Genomic DNA, 20,707 nt, shown 5'->3' with positions numbered 1-20,707 from the left:
AAAGTATAAAGCAATAAGAGAACAAGATTGTGTAAAAGGTGATGATATGAATTAGGGTTCCTAAGACATGTATTTATAGTCTCCAATGCTCTCTGGTCTTTAGGGTTCCGGAATTGAGGTTGGGAAAATGATATGGGCTTCAGAAATGGGCCTCCGAACTCGGAGTTAGCTGGTCGTGGTCAGGAAGTGCGTGACCGCGGGGAATGGATGGCTGGCCGCCGTCGGGATGCTTGTTACCGTGGGGAATGGCCTGTTGGCTGCGGGTGGAAACGCTTGCCGGCTGGTTTACAGGATATTTTGCTCTTCGTGTATCTTTTGATTGAACCGTTGGATTGCCAAGCTGTAAAGTGTGCTGGAAAGTTGATACTTCCATCTTTAAGATCTCCAAATTTTAGCTGGATCAGACGGTGAGAAGGCCTTCAATCGGGGGTGAACTTCTGACGGTTTGACTATGAGCTAAAAATCTGGTCTTCTATCCATTTTGATAAGCTTTTCCCTAAGTTTCCTGAAAAGAGTCTTAGAACTACAAATACTAGAAAAACGTGATAAAAGTACTTGAAAGCAATAAATAACATAGAAAAAGTATTTCAAAATGATCCATAAAAGTGGTCAAAATACGGTGTTATCACTTAGGAACATGGGTAAAAAAAGACAAAGACTCCTGAGCTATTCTATCAGCCACCCTATTACTTTCTCTAGGTTTAAACACCATTTTCACCTCGTCAAACCGGGTTAAAAGAGCAGAGATGTCTTGGCAAATCGCACTAAGAACAGGCACGAATTTTCATCCATAAGCGCATCGATCAGGCTTTTACAATCAGACTCGAATCACCTGTCTATAGTTCAGATTCACCACTTGAAGCATAGCCCATCTCAAAGCCTCCGCTTCAGCTTATAACGCCGAGTTCAGATATGGTAGAGCTCTAGCTCCCATCCACGCCACATTTACTCTGACATCCCTTACAACCCAACCAATCCCACAAAGCTCCCTATCCTTACACCAAGCTGCATCAACGTTACATTTCCACCAACCCTGGGGAGGAAGTCTCCAAGGTATGTTTCGCATGGGGGTATTGGTAGATGCTCCTTTTCCACTCTCAGTTTCATTGCTGCTCTGCCACCAATCCGCATCATCCACTGATTTCTTCAAAATAGCAATAAGGTCAAAATCTTTTCCCTTGTATATAAACTCATTACAATTTTTCCAAAGTCTCCACATGATCCAAGGGATTAATTTTTCAGATTCTTTTTTCTAGGATGATCTTTTCCAATATTGAAGGATCTGAAGAAGTTAGTGAAGAAAGATTCTGACATTATACCATCAGGTGGAGCAGGGACAGGGGACAACGCCCAAATTAAACGGGTGTAAGGACAGCTAAAAATGACATGATTAGCATCTTCCACACCAGACTGACATCGGCTACAAGAATCATCCCTTGCTATATGTCTGCGGAATAGATTGGCAGAAATAGAATTGCTAAGGCATTGCCAGAGGAAATGTTTTACCTTAGGACTTGATTCGGACATCCAAGCTAATTGGTATAGAACATCCAGGCTAGGTTGATTGGCCTCCTTGGGTTTCTGCTCCTCTTTTAATACATTCACCGCAACCCAATAGCCGGACTTAACAGTATAATGACCAGATTTAGTGAAGTCCCAAGTATAGATGTCCTTACTAAACTTTCCCCCTGGTCTAATCCTTAATATTTGGCTCTTGTCTTCATCCATAAGCAAGGCATCAAGCATCCTCAAATTCCATTCCCTACCTTCAGAGTCTAACAGATCTATAACATTATAAATAGAATTAGCTATCGACCTTAGAGGTGGTGGAACCCATTTGATTCCCATAGCTGATCTCGCAGGTTTCCTTTTTAACCATTGGTCCTTCCAAATCAAGGTTTGCTCTCCGCTTCCAATAAATATATGAGCCCCTCTTTTGATTAGACTTTGGGTTGCAAAATTACTCTTCCATGCATATGATGGTCTTGATCCAAGTTTAGCAGTCAACGGATCAGATTTGGAAAAGTATCTCGTCTTAAAGACTCTTGCCATCAGGCATTCTTTCACAGTAAGCATCCACATTTGCTTGCCCAACAGCGCCAAGTTAAAAGCTTCCAAAACACGAAATCCCAGACCATCATGTTGCTTTGCCTTGCTCAAATAGTCCCAAAATCTCCGGTGCTTACCCCTTTTCTCCTGCTTATTACTCCACCAAAAGTTTGACATTATTTGCACAATCTCTTTGCATACCGTCTTTGGCAGGAGAAAACATCCCATGGTATATGTTGGTAAAGCCATGGCCACCGATTTCAGCAAGACTTCCTTACCGCCTTGAGACAGGAAATAATTCTGACATCCTAGCACCTTATTGTTCAAGCTTTCCTTCAGATATCCAAGACTCGATACTTAGAACCTCCAAAAGATTCTGGAAGGCCTAAATATACACCTTCACCACCTTCTTGCTCGATTCCCAACTTCCTCTTGACTTCTTCCCTTCTCTCCATCGGGATTTTCTTACCAAAGTATACACTAGACTTCTGAAAGTTTATCCTTTGCCCGGAGGCCAGACTATACATATCAAGAATACTGATCAAATGATCAACCTCCTCATCATTTTCTCTACAGTAGAACATACTGTCATCCGCAAATAATAGATGAGATATTGGGGGAGCACTTCTGGCAACTTTCAGACCCGAGATTTTCTTCTTCACATCTGCATTCCTCAACATTCTTACAAACATCTCAGTGCACATGACAAATAAATATGGTGACAGGGGGTTACCCTGCCGTAGACCTCTAGACGGCGTGATATCTCATGTGGCTGCCCATTGATCAGAACTTGATATTTAACCGATGTCACACATTCCATAATCAGTTGGATGCAGCAGTTATCAAAACCTAAGACCTCCAATGCCATCCTTAAGAAGGACCATTCCACCCGATCATAGGTCTTGGATATATCAGTTTTGACCGCAATGAATTCCTCCGAACATTTATTCTTCGACCTCAGAGCATGGAGCAATTCATGGGCAATCAACACATACCTTCTTCTTTTTTTGGTTCAAACCTTATTTTCTAAATATTGAAATGGCAATAAGAAATTGCACAAACATAGAAATATGTCGAATATTATTGCTAGCTAGGAAGAAAAATAATTGGCTATATTGATTGTAAAAAATGTATGTAGAAGCTAGCGTCAAGTTCATGCGTTCGACTACATGCAACGTAAGTTACGTGACCGAGAAGAGCACCAAAGAAGAATGGTTTCAAAGACATTGAGTGTTGCTATTCTTCTATCTTTGTTTCTTCTACTTGGAGTCATTGTCGAGGCTACTAGCCAAAATTTAGGTGGGCGTCGATTTCTATAATATTGTTTGTAACATCCCAACCCGGGGTCTCCTGAGATAACCGGAATTGGACATGTTAAGTTGATGGTCTAATCTTTTTCGGTTAGCCATCTAGTTTGGTTCAGTAATGAGCAGCAGGGATGCCAGGACCGAAAACGTCCGTGTAGCAACAATCATATTAGATATTAGATCTGGTACTAACCTGAAAGAGAAAAGGAGGGGTGAGTAATCAGGGAATTACTCAGTGAGGTGAACCTTAGGAGACTCATTATCACTTCCAACATATTACAACATAGAGATTAAGAAAAATCAATACTAAAACAAGCTCAAACATGACTCAATCCTATAACTGTAAACAACAAGATCAATCATCCGGTTTACCTTTTCTCATCATCATGCTAACGAGGCATGACAAACTCTCCATCAATTCTCCTCATGCTAACGAGGCATGACATACTTTATATCAATTCTCCTCATGCTAACGGATCATTTTATCCGTCGATTCACCTTTTCTCATCATCATGCTAACGAGGCATGACAAACTCTCCATCAATTCTCCTCATGCTAACGAGGCATGACATACTCTATGCAACTTTTGGATTATTCAATCAAATAATTTAATTCCCAAACAGGAGCAAAGCTCTGCAAAGGATGACATCCTATCTTAAAGAAATGGACTGCCGCCCGTAATATGCTGAGTTTTACATATCACCATTTACGGTCACACAGACATGCGGTTTGCAAAAACCGCATAGGGATGTGGATCATCCTTTCTACCAGGCATGAACCCCAACAAACAAACTCGTACTTATCGTTGTAGGTGGGCTGAGCACAGCCCCCTTTTCGTAATTTCATTTAGGCCCGTTAGCGAAATGAAAGCCCAGTAAGATCGAAGACCACCAAGCCCATGCGCGAAGAGTGAAACGAGGTCGTTCGGGGAGATGACCTTTTTATATCAAAGGATGGGACAGCTCGCCACGTCGATGGGACAGCTCGCCACGTCGACGTAGATGAAACAGCTCGCCAGCACGACGTTCTAATAGACGGTCGGTCAAGCTACTCTGACCGAGATGTAACCTAATTTGAACACTATAAATAGCCCTGTAACTTCATTTATTACGGGATCCGTAATCTGAAATAAAGACTAAAACACTCGATACTTAAAATCTTCAACTCTTACCTCGTTTACCTGACCTCGTAATATCACCTCGAAAACATCATATCGATCTCATCTCTATTCAAACAAGAATCTCCGAGCTCCACCTAGATATATTTACCTAAATAACCTCGTGTGCGGATACAATACAACAATTGGCGCCCACCGTGGGGCTAAGAGATTTCTTTCTACGCAAAGAGGGGCTCGATAATGTCAGGAATTCAAATCAACGAGACAACTAGTCTACCCATCTCAACTACAGCCGAGGAGGGAATTCACACGTCACCGGTTAACAATCCAGAGACCTCGAATAGGCAGTCACCAGCAATGACTCCTGTGGAAAGTGCAACCCCGCGTCCAGAAGCGCAAGACGTAAACCAAAGCACACCAGCTCTTGCTGACGTCGCAACATTATTTGCGACAATGATGGCTCGAATGGAAGAGCTGAATCAACAGACAAGCGCTCGCCTGAACGAGCTCGCCGCGGCACAACTTTCTTGTCAAGATCAAGTCAACATATTACACTCGTCAGAGACCCAAGCCCCAGAGAGACGAGCCCAAGAAATTCAACGCGTACAGCGCGCTTTATTCGGAGATTCACCCGCACCACCAACAACAGAAAATCATCCAACCTCGAACTGCGATGAGGTGAACATCGGAGCTCCCGAACACGAAACGCTTCGACTTCAGATAAGAAACTCACAGCAAGACGAAGAAATGCTCGAGATGCGGGCCAAATTGCGAGCCATGACCTCGCTTGTACATCAAGTAACTAGCTCGGCACCTGAGATCAACCGTGTGTTGAAAGAAAGCCAAAGCACACTGTTCACGACCCGAATCACCGATTTCCCGATAAGAACTCAAGTGAAGTTCAACCTCCTGACGTATACTGGCAACTCGGATCCAAGCCAATTCATGACCGCGTTCAGCATTCAAATGGGCCGAGCACGATTCACTCCCGAGGAGACAGATGCAGGCTTTTGCCAACTGTTCGTCGAAAATCTCAGCGGTGCGGCCCTCGTCTGGTTCTCCAAGTTAAAGGTCAACTCGATTGACAGCTACCAAGCATTGTCGACTGCATTCCTCAAGAGGTACATGATGTATATCCAAGGCGCAGTTTCCAGTGCCAACCTTTACCAGATCAAACAAGGCGAAAAAGAATCCCTTCGGTCTTTCATCGGCAGGTTTAATGCGATCGTTTCTCGGATCACCGTGACTGACGAAGCATCGCTGCCCGTTCTTCGGAATGCCCTGCGAATCGATTCGAAGTTTCGGGACAGCCTCAAGTTCAGCAAACCCCGAACTCTCGAAGACGCGCTTCACCGTGCCACCTTATACATCGAGGACGAGGAAGAAAAAGAGATCGCGTCACTAGCAAAAGCTGCGCCGAAGCAGCAACCCCACAAAGAAATCCCCAAACAAGATTATCAGGAACCTCGACAACACCTCGACAATAACTATCAAGGTGACAATCGCCGAGGAGCGACGTATAACATCAACACTCCACAACAACAAAATCGCCAATATCAAAACCAATCGAACACCTGGCAACGAGGAGATCGCGGGGAGACACGACCTTTCTGCGACTATCATAACAAGTATGGTCACCCAACCGCAAAGTGTCGTAAGCTACAGGCCTATTTGCTCGCCAAATATCGAAAGGGGGAGATCGCGTTAGCAAACCAGCCTCAAAACACCGTGCCGCAAAACAACGAAGCTCGACCAACGGCTCCCACCGATCAACTTCCACCCCCTCCCCCAACGAACGAGCGATCCAACGACGATCCTGCAAAGAGAGACCGAGGTAATCAACCTCGGGACGATACTCCTCCGGCATCTCGAAAAAAGGTGTTCTTTATTATGGGAGGCCTATCGACATGCAACGACTCCGTTAGATCGATTAAAAAGTACGGACGCCAAGTCATGCTAGCCCAGAAATGACAGGTCAAAAACCCCAAAACTGCAGAAAGTGATGCGATCACATTCACCGAGGCCGACACGGAAGGAGTCGACATGCCACACAACGATCCGCTTGTGGTCGAGCTACGGATCGCAGATTGCGAAGTATCTCGGATACTGGTCGATACAGGGAGCTCAGTAGACCTGATTTTCAAAGAAACACTCGACAAAATGGAATTGGCGAACCATCACCTCAAGTCCTCGGTTAAGCCACTTACAGGATTCGACGGAGATATGGTTTACTCGATCGGGACGATCAGGCTTCCAGTTTACGCGGCAAAGACGACTCGCCTTGTCAAATTTGTCGTCGTCGACCAACCCGCCATCTATTACGTAATTTTAGGAACGCCCTAGCTGCAATCCATGAAGGCGGTGTCCTCGACCTATCATCAATGCCTCAAGTTCCCAACCACGTTCGGGGTAAAAACCATCTGAGGTTCTCAAGAGATATCGAGACTCTGCTTCGCCGCCGAGCATAAGCTTCGGTTCAAATCCACGGTCCCAGCCAAGGCATGTCTTACGATCTTACCCGTAACTCAAGATGATTTGCCAACCCAAGAAAGACCCAAGCAGGAGCTCGTCGTCCAAGTAAACATCGACGAAAGCGACCCTGAACGATGCGTAGGAATCGGAGCTGATCTAAAGGAGGAGATCAAGGTCGAGCTCGTACGACTTCTTCGCCGAAACGCATCGACATTAGCCTGGTCAGTAAGCGACATGCCTGGGATCGATCCCTCAATAACAAGTCACGAGCTCAACATCGATCCTACTTTTAAACCGATCAAGCAAAAGCGGAGAAAGTTAGGTTTCGAAAAGGCGCAGACCGTCAATGATGAAGTCGAACGTTTGTCGAAGGCCGGCTCGATCATCGAGGTCAAATATCCAGAATGGCTGGCAAACCCTGTTGTCGTCAAAAAGAAGAATGGCAAATGGCGAATCTGCGTAGACTTCACCGATCTCAATAAAGCCTGCCCCAAGGATAGTTTCCCTCTACCGCATATCGATCGAATCGTCGAGGCAACTGCAGGGAACGAGCTCTTGTCGTTCATGGATGCCTTCTCCGGGTATAATCAAATCACGATGCATCCCGAGGATCGTGAGAATACGTCCTTCATCACCGATCGAGGGACTTATTGTTATAAGGTAATGCCGTTCGGCTTAAAGAACGCGGGCGCAACGTACCAACGACTAGTCAACCACATGTTCGCCGATAAGTTGGGATGAACGATGGAGGTTTACAACGACGATATGCTAGTAAAGTCACTCACCGCCGGTGATCACATCGGCCATCTGCAAGCTTGCTTCACCGTTCTAAATCAATACCAGATGAAGTTCAATCCGACTAAATGTACCTTCGGGGTAACTTCCGGGGAATTCCTCGGCTACATCGTCACTAAACAAGGAATCGAGGCGAACCCGAAGCAGATCGATGCCCTAATCAATCTCCCTTCACCTCGCAACACTCGCGAGGTTCAACGTCTCACCGGCCGGATCGCAGCGCTTAACCGATTCATCTCTCGCTCGACAGATAAGTGTCTCCCGTTCTGTCAGCTCCTCCGAGGCAACAAGCGTTTCGAATGGGATAGCAAGTGTGAAGAAGCTTTCCAACAACTTAAGGAATACCTCGCCAGCCCACCGATTTTAGCAAAACCCAAAACAGGCGAAACCCTCTACCTATACATCGCTGTGTCGAGCTCGGCGGCTAGCGGAGTCTTAGTCAAAGAAGATCGAGGCGAGCAGAAACCGATTTTTTACGTTAGTAAAACTCTCGACGACGCAGAAAAATGGTATCCGACTTTGGAGAAACTCGCGCTCGCGGTCATCATGTCCGCCATAAAGCTACGACCCTACTTTCAATCCCATTCAGTCTTGACCAATCAACCACTTCGAACGATACTGCACAGCCCGAGCCAGTCAGGTCGCATGGCAAAGTGGGCTGTCAAGCTGACAGAGTACGATATTGAATATCGCAATAAGATAAGTGCCAAATCGCAGGTCCTCGCGGATTTTCTGGTAGAGCTTCCGCCGGAACTAATCCAGACCGACCTACCCCGATGAGAAGTTGTCCTTGTACGTCGACAGATCCTCTTCATCTTGAGGCGCAGGTATTGGCATTCGACTAGAGTTTCCGACGAAAGAGATATTGGAGCAATCGTTCCGGCTCGAATTTCCAGCCTCGAATAATGAAGCAGAATACGAGGCTTTACTCGCAGGACTTCGTCTAGCCCAAGGTATCGGGGTCAAGAAAATCGAAGCTTTCTGCGACTCCCAGCTCGACGCCAGCGAATACAGCGGCAACTACGACACCAAACACGACCGGATGGACTTGTATCTTAAAGCCGTCAAGAACCTCACTGATCGCTTCGAATTTTTCTCACTCACCAAAATTCCGAGGAGTGACAACGCCTCGGTAGACGCACTAGCCGCCCTCACATCGACGTCCGAATCACATCAAAGGCGCGTGATCCCGGTCGAAAGCATCGATTCCCCCAGCATCGTCTTACCTCGAGGAGTATGTGCAGTTCGCGGGCTCGAAGCAAACGGGTTAGACGCCATAGAATTACCTCCCCCGAGGTAATCGATGAGCCCGCCGAACAAGATCCAACAACCGAAGACTGGAGGATTGAAATCTTACTCTACATAACAGATGGCCAAGTCCCACCCGACCGATGGGCAGCGAGGCGTTTAAAAGTTCGAAGCGCCAAATACATTCAGTCACATGGCGACCTCTATCGTTGGAGCTCAACCGGCTCCCTGCTCAACTGTTTGCATGGCGAGGAGACGCTCGATGTCATGCGAGAAACACACGAAGGCGCGTGTGGAAATCACTCCAACGGTCGAGCTCTCGCTCTAAAAATCAAGAACCACGGTCATTTTTGGCCGACAATGCTTACCGATTGCGATCGATTCGTAGCTCGCTGCGAGCAGTGTCAACGACATGCGCCCATGATCCACGCACCAGCCGAGCTTCTGGCTGCTTCCTCGCCACCCTATCCCTTTATGCGATGGGCAATGGACATCGTGGGTCCACTTCCTCGATCCCGACAAAAACGATTCATGCTAATCATCACTGATTATTTTATGAAATGGGTCGAGGCCGAATCCTACGCCAAAATCAAAGCAACCGACGTGAAGAACTTCGTCTTGAAAAACATCATCTGCCGCCACGGACTACCCTACGAGATCGTCACCGATAATGGCCCCCAGTTTATCTCCGACGTATTCAAGGACTTCTGTGCAAAATGGAAAATACGACTTAGCAAGTCAACACCGCGATACCCACAAGGAAATGGACAAGCCGAGGCAACCAACAAGACTATCCTCGATGGCATCAAAAAGAGACTCGAGGATAAGAAGGGCTTATGGGCAGACGAGTTAGACGGTGTCCTATGGTCACATCGAACTACACTGCACAGATCGACGAATAAAACCCCTTTCTCGTTATCTCACGGCATGGAAGCCTTAGCTCCCGCCGAAGTTGGTCTACCAACCATACGCAGAACGATGTTGACACAAGACGAGAAAAGGAATGGAAGAATGATGAAGGATAGCTTCGATATGCTCGAGGAGGAGCGGGACCACGCTCTGTTACGTATGCAAAATTATCAGCAGCAAATCTCATGATACTACAACAAACGCGTGAAAGGTAGGCATTTCGAAGCTGGCGACCTCGTCCTTCGAAAGGTGTTCGAAAATACCGAAGAATACCGCGCCGGAAAACTGGGCGCAAAGTGGGTAGGCCCTTACCAAATCACCAACGTTTTAAAGCCTGGGGTTTACGAGCTGATGACGATGGACGGCGAAATGATACCGCGATCGTGGAACTCGATGAACATAAAGCGGTATTACTAAAAAAAAAAAAAAAAAAAAAAAAAAAAAAGACGCTCACCGAGCTATACTCGGTCGAGCTAGATCTCGAATGTGAACTACGATCGGCTTGATCCCAGTCTGTTGGGTACGTAGGCAACCTCTCACGAGGTACAGCTATTAATAAAATTTTGTTTAAAACAACTTTTACGTCGACATCTTTACATCGACATCCTAGCTAGATGTTCGATCTTCTAATACGCATTTCCCTACAATGCAACCTCTTAGTAAATCCTAAGGAACAAAAACCTTACGATTGCAAGAGAATAAGCCGGGACCAGTCCCGCACCCTTTCTTAAATCACCCGAATAACTACGTCGAGATCATTCTCACTATTCGGACACGATTAATGAAATAAAACAGGATAAGCCGAGTCATACCTCGCACCTATTGTTCCCTTAAGCCGAGTTCCACCACGCACTTATTGTTCCCTTAAGCCGAGTTTCATCTCGCACCTGTCGTTCTACTTCGCATCTCGTACCTCGCATCCATTGTTCTCTTAGGTCATATCTTGCGCCTACCATTCGTAGGTTTTGTTTAATTAGGTAAGATTCACCTCGTGTCAAGCATTTCATCTCGAATCTATTGTCATTTAAGATGAGGATATCCGCATTAGTCGTTTTGTTTTTCTTAAGTACACCTCATATTTATTCTCTCTTTATAATTCAAATCGCGAGCTGATACTTCGGAGAAAGAGCATTCATTAATAAAGATAGGTCGGGTCATTACAAACGAGGCAAAATAAAAAAAGTCAAAAGGGAAGAGGCAACAACAAATAAGAAAAAGGCAAGTAAGGTCTATTCTTCAGGCTCATTGCCGCCCTCGTGGTTCTCTTCGTCTTCGGCATCATCTCGATCCGTACCACCATCTGGAGTTTCAGGGTAAGGCGGAGGCAAGTCGCCTTCTTCAAGATCTTTGAAGCTGAGGTTCTCGAGCTTCTGTTCGCAATCGCGCTTTGACGATTCCAGCTCGGCTCTCAACTCAGCCTCAGACATCTCTTGCTCTTTCAAGAGATCAAGGCATTCCAATGTACCTCGAGCCTGAACCAGATCGAGTTTAACCTTCTCGATCGCCTCCTATTTAGCAACCCAAATCCTCAGCCGATCGATGCGACCGGAATACTTCGCCTCGACATCCGCCCAAATTCGGGTCGTCTCCGCCTCGATTCTCTCATCAGCTTGTCGCTGTGCCCGGACGACCTCAGTGGCGATCGACTTCTCGACCTGGATCTTGGCCTCATTGACGATCTGCAGGTTATTCACTAAATCGAGGTTCTCTTGCTTCATCGCCTCGATCTTGTCGGTTAGCTCTTTAACCCCTACATCGAGCTGCTCCGCCTTCCTCTTCATGGTCTGCCAATTGTCCTCGGCGACCCTTCACTCCTCGATGGCGGCGTCACGCTCTTTCACTGCCTTTTCGCCAGCAGCCTAGGCATCCTTTAGCCGAGCGGCACCATTCCGGAGCCAGCGCATGTACTGACCCCGCGCACGGTTGCAACTCGCGATGAACTGAGAATAAAAACAAAACAAATATATCAGTCGAGCTCATAGATTAAAGCGTAAAGTGAAGATTCCAGACATACCTTGAAGGCGAAGCTCGCCATGTCTTTGAAAGCCCCATCGGTTCCAGGGGGGACCTCGGAAGTGGAGCCCCTTATCATCCCGAACAGCTCTGCACATTTGTCAACATTGTTGACAAACGGTTTGTTCGACTCGCGGTACTCGAACGAAAAGCTCCAATCGATCTCTTTGGCCTTGTCATTACCAGGTGGATCGACCCTAGGCCGTTTACTCGCAGCCTCCGCTCCAATTTGACCGCCATCATCGCCGTCCCCGGAAGTTTTCTTCTTTTTCCCTTTCGCCTTAGCCTCGGCGACCTCCTTCTTCTCGGCGAGGCGAGCAGCCTCGACTTCTTCCTTCTTTTGGGCACGGCGAGCAGCCTCGACCTCCTTCTTTTTCTTCTCCTCGCGCTTCCTCTTCTTTTGCTTCTTCTCCTCGTGCCTCGCCGACTGTGTGGCTTCGTCGGCTTCATCATCCGGTTGCCGAGCTTCCACTTGGTCTTCAGCACTCTGAGCTTCGACCGCGTCTTCGGCAACGAGTTGAGGATCGACCTCAATCTCTTCTTGGGCCGGCACTAGATCCGAGCGTGCAGGCCGAGAAGCAGAAGGACCCCGATCCTTACTCCCGCTCTTTTTGGCCTTTAGACGTGCAGCGAAGCTGGGCGCGTTAACCTGAATCGGAGCCATTGCAATCGCTCTTTCTCGCAAATTATTCTCCCTCCTCCAACTAGCTGAAACAAGAAATGTGTTAGGCGATGTCAATTACAGAAGAAACATCAAGAATGTCGAACTTACCGTTAGTGATGCGGTTGATGGCAGCCTCGACTCTCCGACGATGAATGTCAGGCCACCTCTGAATGCCAACGGATCTGAGCTTTTGGAGGTTCTCAAAGTAATCTTCCGGATAAGCGTCGAGGTTAAAGTTTCGATCTGCAAAGAAAAATCGAGGTGTAAGTATGATATAAAAGGAAAAATTGACAGTCGATCAAACAAGCGATCTACCAATTCTCTGGCTCCATTCGTTCCTAAAATTTCTAGCCGTGTCAACGACTAACGACTCATCGACCTTGGCATAAAAGAAAGACGCGCCAGTCGACGTTAACCCCGACTTCACTCCCAAACAGGAGAGCTGCGACCATATATCGTATTCCTGCCGGAAGAATCTGCGAGAGAGCGATGCATCGCCGGTCTGCGTAATCCGTCAGCAGCCTCGGCAACGGAACCCAGAGGTGACACATGCTGAACCAGGCCTCGTACAACATGACCCAGCCGACCGGGGCTAGCCATGGACGGTCATCGGGACCTGGCGATCTGAGCTTGCAGCGAAAGCCGTAAAGCGCCCGCATTTCTTCGAGGCGCTCCGGTGTCATTCAAGATCGAATGTCCACTAATCGGTTCTTGATGTTCCCCTTTCGTTTGGAACCCTTCTTTCGTGGTTTGGTTTGCTCGCCTTCCTCCTCGTTATCTTCCTCATCGACCTCGTCTTCAGCTTGCTCAACAGCATCTCCTTCACGAGAATCTTCGTCAATTTCGACCACTTGAAGATTCGAGGCCTCGCGCTGCGAGGAAGCACCATCAGGACGAAGTCGATCAGCCAATTCCACAAGTGGCGATTCTTCTCGGTCCGATCGACTTTCGGACCTCGAATGCGCCTCAGGAGAGGAGCTATTGTACACAGAAACCTCTTGGTCCGACGCGGACCCAGACTCTAAGCTCGACTCGATACGCTGACCCCCCAAAAACATTACTCGATGTCGGATAACAATAAAAACAAAATAACAAGAGGGCGAGTTCTAGAGAGAGAAAGGAATTCTAGAGAGAAGGGAGAGCAGAATTACCTTTTGTAAACGGAGAAGAAAATGAGAAGAAGAAGAGGAGAGCAGAATGTATAAGGAAGAAAAAACAGCGGTTACCGAGGAAAGTAATCATGATTCGGACGCTTCCCAGCACTTTATTTAATGGTGGATTCCACGCGCTTCCCGAAAATCACGCTTTCACTCGCGACTCTTCGCTGCCCGAGACGACCGTTACTTCTCGCGACTCTTCGCTACCCAAGACGACTGTTACTTATCGCGACTCTTCGCTATCCAAGACGACCGTTAAGTATCACCTCGATTCCGAAGACCCGACATCGATATCGAGGTCCAAGGAGATGAAAGTTCTCCAGCTCGATGCGTTGAATATCGAAGTACCATCTCCATCAACGGACTGGGGGGAACAATTGTTGTAGGTGGGCTGAGCACAGCCCCCTTTTCGTAATTTCATTTAGGCCCGTTAGCGAAATGAAAGCCCAGTAAGATCGAAGACCACCAAGCCCATGCGCGAAGAGTGAAACGAGGTCGTTCGGGGAGATGACCTTTTTATATCAAAGGAGCAGCTCGCCACCTCGACACGGATGGGACAGCTCGCCACGTCGACGTAGATGAAACAGCTCGCCAGCACGACGTTCTAATAGACGGTCAGTCAGGTCTATCTGCCCGGCCGCCCAAACTACTTTGACCGAGATGTAACCTAATTTGAACACTATAAATAGCCCTGTAACTTCATTTATTACGGGATCTGTAATCTGAAATAAAGACTAAAACACTCAATACTTAAAATCTTCAACTCTTACCTCGTTTACCTGACCTCGTAATATCACCTCGAAAACATCATATCGATCTCACACCTATTCAAACAAGAATCTCCGAGCTCCACCTAGATATATTTACCTAAATAACCTCGTGTGCGGATACAATACAACACTTATGTCCAAAAATATTTGACGGCGTTTGGTATTCCTGTTGTCCAAAAATGGAGTGAAACTTGGATGAGATCTAAATGGTTAGTTTTGGACTAAGATTGAATCCGGTATGTGTAGAAGTTTGAACTATCGTACTACAAATTGTTTGTAAGAAGTGGCAGTTGACCATTGGTTCGGCAGAGTAGTTTTTCTATATAAATAGCTTTTCTATCTTCCAAGTTGGAAACAACTTTGTTTTTGCGGACGAACCATCGCCTGGAGAAGGGATGTACTTGTGCTTGTTGGAGCAAAGAAAGAGAAGGTGTTGATGTTTTGTTGTTTAAAGTAATTATGATTATGGAATATATAGGTTTTTTGATTGGAGATTAGAAAGTGATTTGATTTTAATCTTGTGTTGTCGTTGTGTTACTTTGAAAGAAAGGATTAAAATTAGTTATTGGGAATGGAAATCTGTTTCGGTTGTAGGACTCGCCAACATGTCTAGACGACCATAGAGAAGGCGTGTAAACAATGCGTCGAGGAGTAGTTTGGAAGCAAGTATACACCGACTCCGGATAAATTGTTGGAGAAGGTCCTCAGAATGAGTTGCAATATGGTGGAACAAGTTTTAAATGTTTGTTTTGTATGCAAACGGTTTCAGGCGTGCACTCGAAGCAATGTGTTTTTTTTAATCAATTGACCCCATCAGAATGGAGATGCCTTTTTGAGGGGATTTATGAATATGTAGAGTTGTTTAGGAAGATGTATGCAGCACGCAATCCAGGCACTCTGTTCATCAAAGGCATGCAAGACTACTTCATACGTCATAACAACCAAGGTATAAGACCAATAAAAGAAGCTGCGGATAAGGGGTACGAGATGGCAGTTCACACCTATAGGATGTTTATGAAGAGTGTACGCGAAGATCCGATTGGTGAGCAATATCTGGGGAAACTAACAAGAAGGTCACTAAGGTAGATAATTCGAAAAATTATCAATGCTGGCGAACAAGCATATCTGTATGCCCAACCCGAAGAATTTGTACGAATGAGGTTAGAAATAAATCGTTCATATGTCACTCTTTAGTCTTGTGAATGTGCTGTGTGTTCTGGTACAGTAGACTGGCACTACGACATGTTGAATGGACCAAACATGTGCATATCATGTTTCTGGGCATAAGAGATCCACAAGTTTTATACATCGGTTATGTTGTGAGGGATCTGATTATGGAAGAATGGTGACTACTACATTTGGAGTAGGTTTTTTATGTTTATGTTGTTTTATGTTGGACTAGTTTGTTTTCCTGGTTTGTATTTGCATTATCAGTATGAGATATTTGATTAAGTATCCATATCAATCAAGTGATATTGGTTTAAGTGCATTAACAAATTTGGAAAAATTGTTTGCTAATTGAGTTTATCTGGACATTTAGAATGGGGAATATGTACTAAATTATATCCATAGTGATAAAAATACTTTTGAATGTGAAAAGTGTGACTGTTGCAAAAAGCTGACCATATGGCACGAATTATCATTTGGATACTAATGATTATTTAGGAATTGTTAGTTAATAGGTAGTGATCCATAAAGAAATGTCCGGATGGATAAATGAAAGACATTTTGATGTGCGAGGTTACGTTTATATATGAATGCTAATTCAGAGTACGAAATGGGAATAACTAGAAGATCTGTATGATAAGTTAGAACATTTTTGGATGGGGGATATGTTCTAAATTTTATGGATACTGATAACAATCTCTATGAATGGTGTTAGTAAAGCATTGATGTACAAGGTTGACCATATGGATAAGGATGTTATGGATAAAATTATCTGTGGATACTAATTATTAGATAGTTCTTGTTACGGGATAAACTTAGTGATCCAAAAAGAAATGTCTAGATAGATAAGCAAAGTTAAATGAAAAAAATATTATATAGAATTGTCCACATTGACAGGAATACTAACCTATGGAAGCTAATGCTGTGCAAGATTACATTTATATATGAATGCTAATTGGAGGTACACAATGGGAGAAACTGGAAGATCTATATGATATGAATGGAAATTTTGGGTCGAATTTATCTTTTAAAAGAGGGTAAATGGAAAAACGAGAAGCAGAGAGTTAATATGTCAAGGATAATTGTAAAGAACACACGATTAACAGAGGCGACACCACTGGGAATTACAAAATTATGAGATGGGAAATGGTTAATAATGGTAAGGGTTAATAACATATTATTGAAAAAGATATCGGAGGCAGAACAAAGGGATTGATTTGCAGACGGTGGGGTCGGTGGGAAGGAGTCGGAAGAGAGAGGTTGAGTAAACGAGGTAGGATGATGAAAATAGTAAAAGAAATAACGGGGTAAAAATAAAGAAAGGACATGAAAGTCAAATATTGGAGCAAAATATAAGAAAAGTGCCCCAAAACACTTAGGTGTCTATTGTGGACATGAAAACTTGAAAATGTTCCTTTGGTGGTAATATTCTTAAAAAAAGGTTTCTTTCTTAAATAAATCTATAGTTTTACCATTTTTATTCTACTTTTTCTCACCAAAAAAAAGTTTTAACATCACCATGTCATCTTCAGAAAAAAAACATTTTATTGTCTTTAGAATCTTCTTCACTTTTCAATTTTATTTTTTTGTCATAATCGTTTTTCCTTAAATCAAACATTCAAAGTACACATAGAGGGAATTAAGCATCCTCTAATATTGTTACAATACAAATTAAAAGCAATTAAAAATAAAGCAGATAGATCATCATGAAAGATGGACAGCAAATTTTGGGACAAACCTCAAATGCGTCGAAATAACTTCACGGCAAAGCCGGAGTGTTTAAACATAGTCACTTTTGAATGTGACGTTGAAGGAGAACCCCTACCTCCGATATTCGTAGAAAACAAAATTGTTTATCTCTTCTGGTCCCATGCATACCGCTACGCAAGAAGACAAGTTTGTAGGGAAAATACTTCACTAAGGATAATATATTATTGGCTTTGATATCATGATAAATCTTATAGAAAATACATTTCACTAAGTTAATTTAAATATATATGAGATCACAACATAGTGATAGAATTGATAAAGAAAAATAGTTAGAAACAGTCACTTTAAAAGCTTGTTAGCAATTTTATATGATATATACTATGTTTGGGAACTTAAATTTCGTGAGCTAGTTTTTTTTTTCTATTGTTGTATTACAATGGTGTGTAATGTTGTAGATACATTTGTATTTTATAAGGTGGGCTATTTTATTTTGGGAGTTCGGCATATATAGATTGTCACTTATTTATACTTTCTTTAGTATTTAGACACTTTAAAAAGGTATATTTAGGATGTAATACTTTGGTTACTGTATACGTCAAATTTTGACCAGTTAACCTGTAATTACGGTACAATATAGTAAGAAAAGAGATATATATATTTTCTGACAAAAGAAAATGTTAAATGTTTGGAGTAAAAGTTAAGTGCTATAGAAAATATATTTCTATAGAAAGTTTAGAAATTGTCATTTGATGTAATTATTCCGTTTATTTTTCTGTTGTTAATGTTAGCACAGTAATACATATAGGGTCAACTGACTCCGAATTTGGTCCAAGTGTTTCGTATGATTGTTTATTGTTTATTTTTTATTTTTGGTTATATATATATATATATATATATATAGTGCCGTGCTTAGAGTATTAGGGGCCTAAGGCAAATGACAAGAAAAATTTTCCATTTTGCTTTAATTATTTCTAAAAAAATATAAGTTGTAAATCAGATTTAAATATTATTTTATAAGATATTATAAAGTACTAATGCTTTTTATTAATTTATAATAAATTTTCAACCAAAAAAATAACACAAAAATATATCTTAACAAATATATTAATTTTTTTTTTTTGAACACCAACCAATATACTAAATAAAAATACAAAAATTAGAGGCCCTAAAACTTGCTTAATATTAAAAGAGCCTAAGGCAAATGCCTTATTTTTTGTTCATTAAGCACGGTTCTATATATATATATGCATATTTTGAGATTGAGAAAAGTATGATGACCAATTCAACGATCATTAGTAGTGGCACTCGAATGTAAGGTGTATGAGTAGTCGTTGTTTTACTTTTAATTTTTTTCTACACAAGTCAAAATTATTAGTCGGTATATATATAGTGACAGTCTGACAGACACTATCAGTCGGCTCAACTTTTGGACTATTCTTCTCGACTAATATGAAATGGGCAAAGAAGTCGCGTACTTCGCTTTTTTCCAAAAGAAAGGACAAAACACTTATCTCTTAATTTCAATTCTCTACCCATTCGTTCTTCAACAAGGAATCTTATAGATATTATAGAAACCGCGTTCACTTGTCAAAATGCTGCTTAAAATAGAAACTCAAAAATAGCTATATATTTGTTACATCACGATGAGCAAAAACGCAACGAATAAGAAAATGGGTTTGAAGTCGTCAAATATTGCTGCACTTGTGTTACCACTGCTTTTTATACTTTTCACTTTGTCCTCTCAAGTTGGAGTTGTTGAATCTACAGGCCGTAAACTTAGTAAGTTTTTTCTTTTTTTTTTGTGCTAAATCTATCAAATGATGTTTTCATTTCAATAGAGCTAAATGATGTTGTTAACTAACTTATCCTCTGCTTCTCTATCTCTATTAACAGACTCTCTAAATATTTTACATTTTTCAATACATTAACCATTAAAGAAACAAAATATTACGAAGAATTCGAACTTGAAGTACGTTTTTAAATCAAGCTCACAAATTTTTTCTTAATTTACCAGCCTGTGGGTTTAGGGTTTAGAGTACCATTATATATATATATATATATATATATATGTTTTAAATATGAGTCGTGCTTTATTTGTTGTGAAAATTAGCAGGGCACCCTTTTGTTTTCCAAAATTAAGCATATAATTTTATATAGTTCAATTTCAGATGTTTGAGCTCTTTGTATATATATAAGAAATGCATGAAATTAAAGTATATGTATAAACGAGTCTGAATTCCGGTGGCAATGTAAGGTTCCCAATAGCAAAAACCATTATGCTACAAGTTCTTATCGTTTTATAATCATTTTTCTATATCATCAGTTTTCATTATCATTACTTTGATTATGATTTTCTTACAAAATTTTAATTTTATAACAAGAGCTATAATTTTATTTAAATTGTTTTAGCCTTCTATGGACCACCTAAGCGCGTTGTGTGGACACCACCCTCAAACTCATGTGGAACATCTCCAGCAGCAATATTGTCTTCGAAGTACTGGACGAGAGGACAACCATGCAGACGTCCTCGTCCTCCAGGGACTAATATCCCTGTTTCTCAATCTCCTTAATTAGCACTCAACTAGTACTTCATTTTTGTGCTTGTGTGTCGCAAATATGAAGTTGCATGCAATAAAGTTTTCTAATTTTATTTCTTGTCTGAATTTTGTAGAATAATAGTGATGTTTAGACGAATGTTTGTCACCTACTATGAATCAATGAACGAACTAATACTTATGGAAACTAAGTTGTCTTGACCTAGTGGTAACCAGCCGCGGTCCAAAAGTTATAAGAGCTCTAGGGCAATAAAAAAAAGTTTAGATCCTTTATATTAATTTAACATCAACAATTTGTATTTAAAAATTATTTTAAAGTAATATTTTTTTAAATATGACCTTTTCTAAACGAAATTTTTAGAACAATATGGACTTTTTAGAAATTATTTTTCAAATATCGATCCATTTTATAAGAATTTTATTTTTTCAAATTAGACCTATGGGCCATCGCACCTCTGCCCACCCCTCTTGAGCCGGGTCTGATGGTAACTTCCAAGTGGAAGATTCCTGAGTTTGAGTCCCTTTGGTCACCTATCCGTGCTTTAAATTTAGAATATTTCCAAACGCGTATCCAGATGCAAGGTCTCGTAGGATTAGTCTTTGGGCCTAGTCAGCCTTTGGGATGCTCACGGTTATCCAAAAAAAAACTAATACTTATGGATCAGGTTGGGTGGATGATTGCCTACGATTATCCATTTTTGTCAACAGCCTAAATACCTAGAACGATTGAGAAATCCAAACCAGTGGTGTCGAGTTTACATACATTACATCCAA

At 42.7% G+C, this 20,707-nt stretch overlaps 1 protein-coding gene across 1 annotated transcript; it reads left to right on the top strand.

Moving 5' to 3' along the window:
• Positions 1-18,951: 18,951 nt before the first annotated feature.
• On the top strand, positions 18,952-20,120 carry LOC18009250. Its single transcript, XM_006391488.2, has 2 exons — positions 18,952-19,157; positions 19,788-20,120. Exons 1-2 carry the CDS (start codon positions 19,022-19,024, stop codon positions 19,946-19,948), a joined length of 297 nt encoding a protein of 98 aa, XP_006391550.1. The 5' UTR covers positions 18,952-19,021; the 3' UTR covers positions 19,949-20,120.
• The last annotated feature ends 587 nt before the right edge of the window (positions 20,121-20,707 follow it).

The sequence above is a fragment of the Eutrema salsugineum genome, unplaced genomic scaffold, assembly GCF_000478725.1.
Source record: "Eutrema salsugineum unplaced genomic scaffold, Eutsalg1_0 scaffold_9, whole genome shotgun sequence".
NCBI lineage: Eukaryota > Viridiplantae > Streptophyta > Magnoliopsida > Brassicales > Brassicaceae > Eutrema > Eutrema salsugineum.
This window is presented reverse-complemented; position numbering and strand designations above follow the sequence as displayed.

What these genes read in the sequence shown, in the direction of transcription:
- LOC18009250 (XM_006391488.2), top strand. Translation starts at nt 19,022, where the DNA reads ATGAGCAAAAACGCAACGAATAAGAAAATGGGTTTGAAGTCGTCAAAT. An exon ending in ATCTACAGGCCGTAAACTTA is followed by an intron (nt 19,158 to 19,787) that starts GTAAGTTTTTTC and finishes AAATTGTTTTAG; the next exon opens with CCTTCTATGGACCACCTAAG.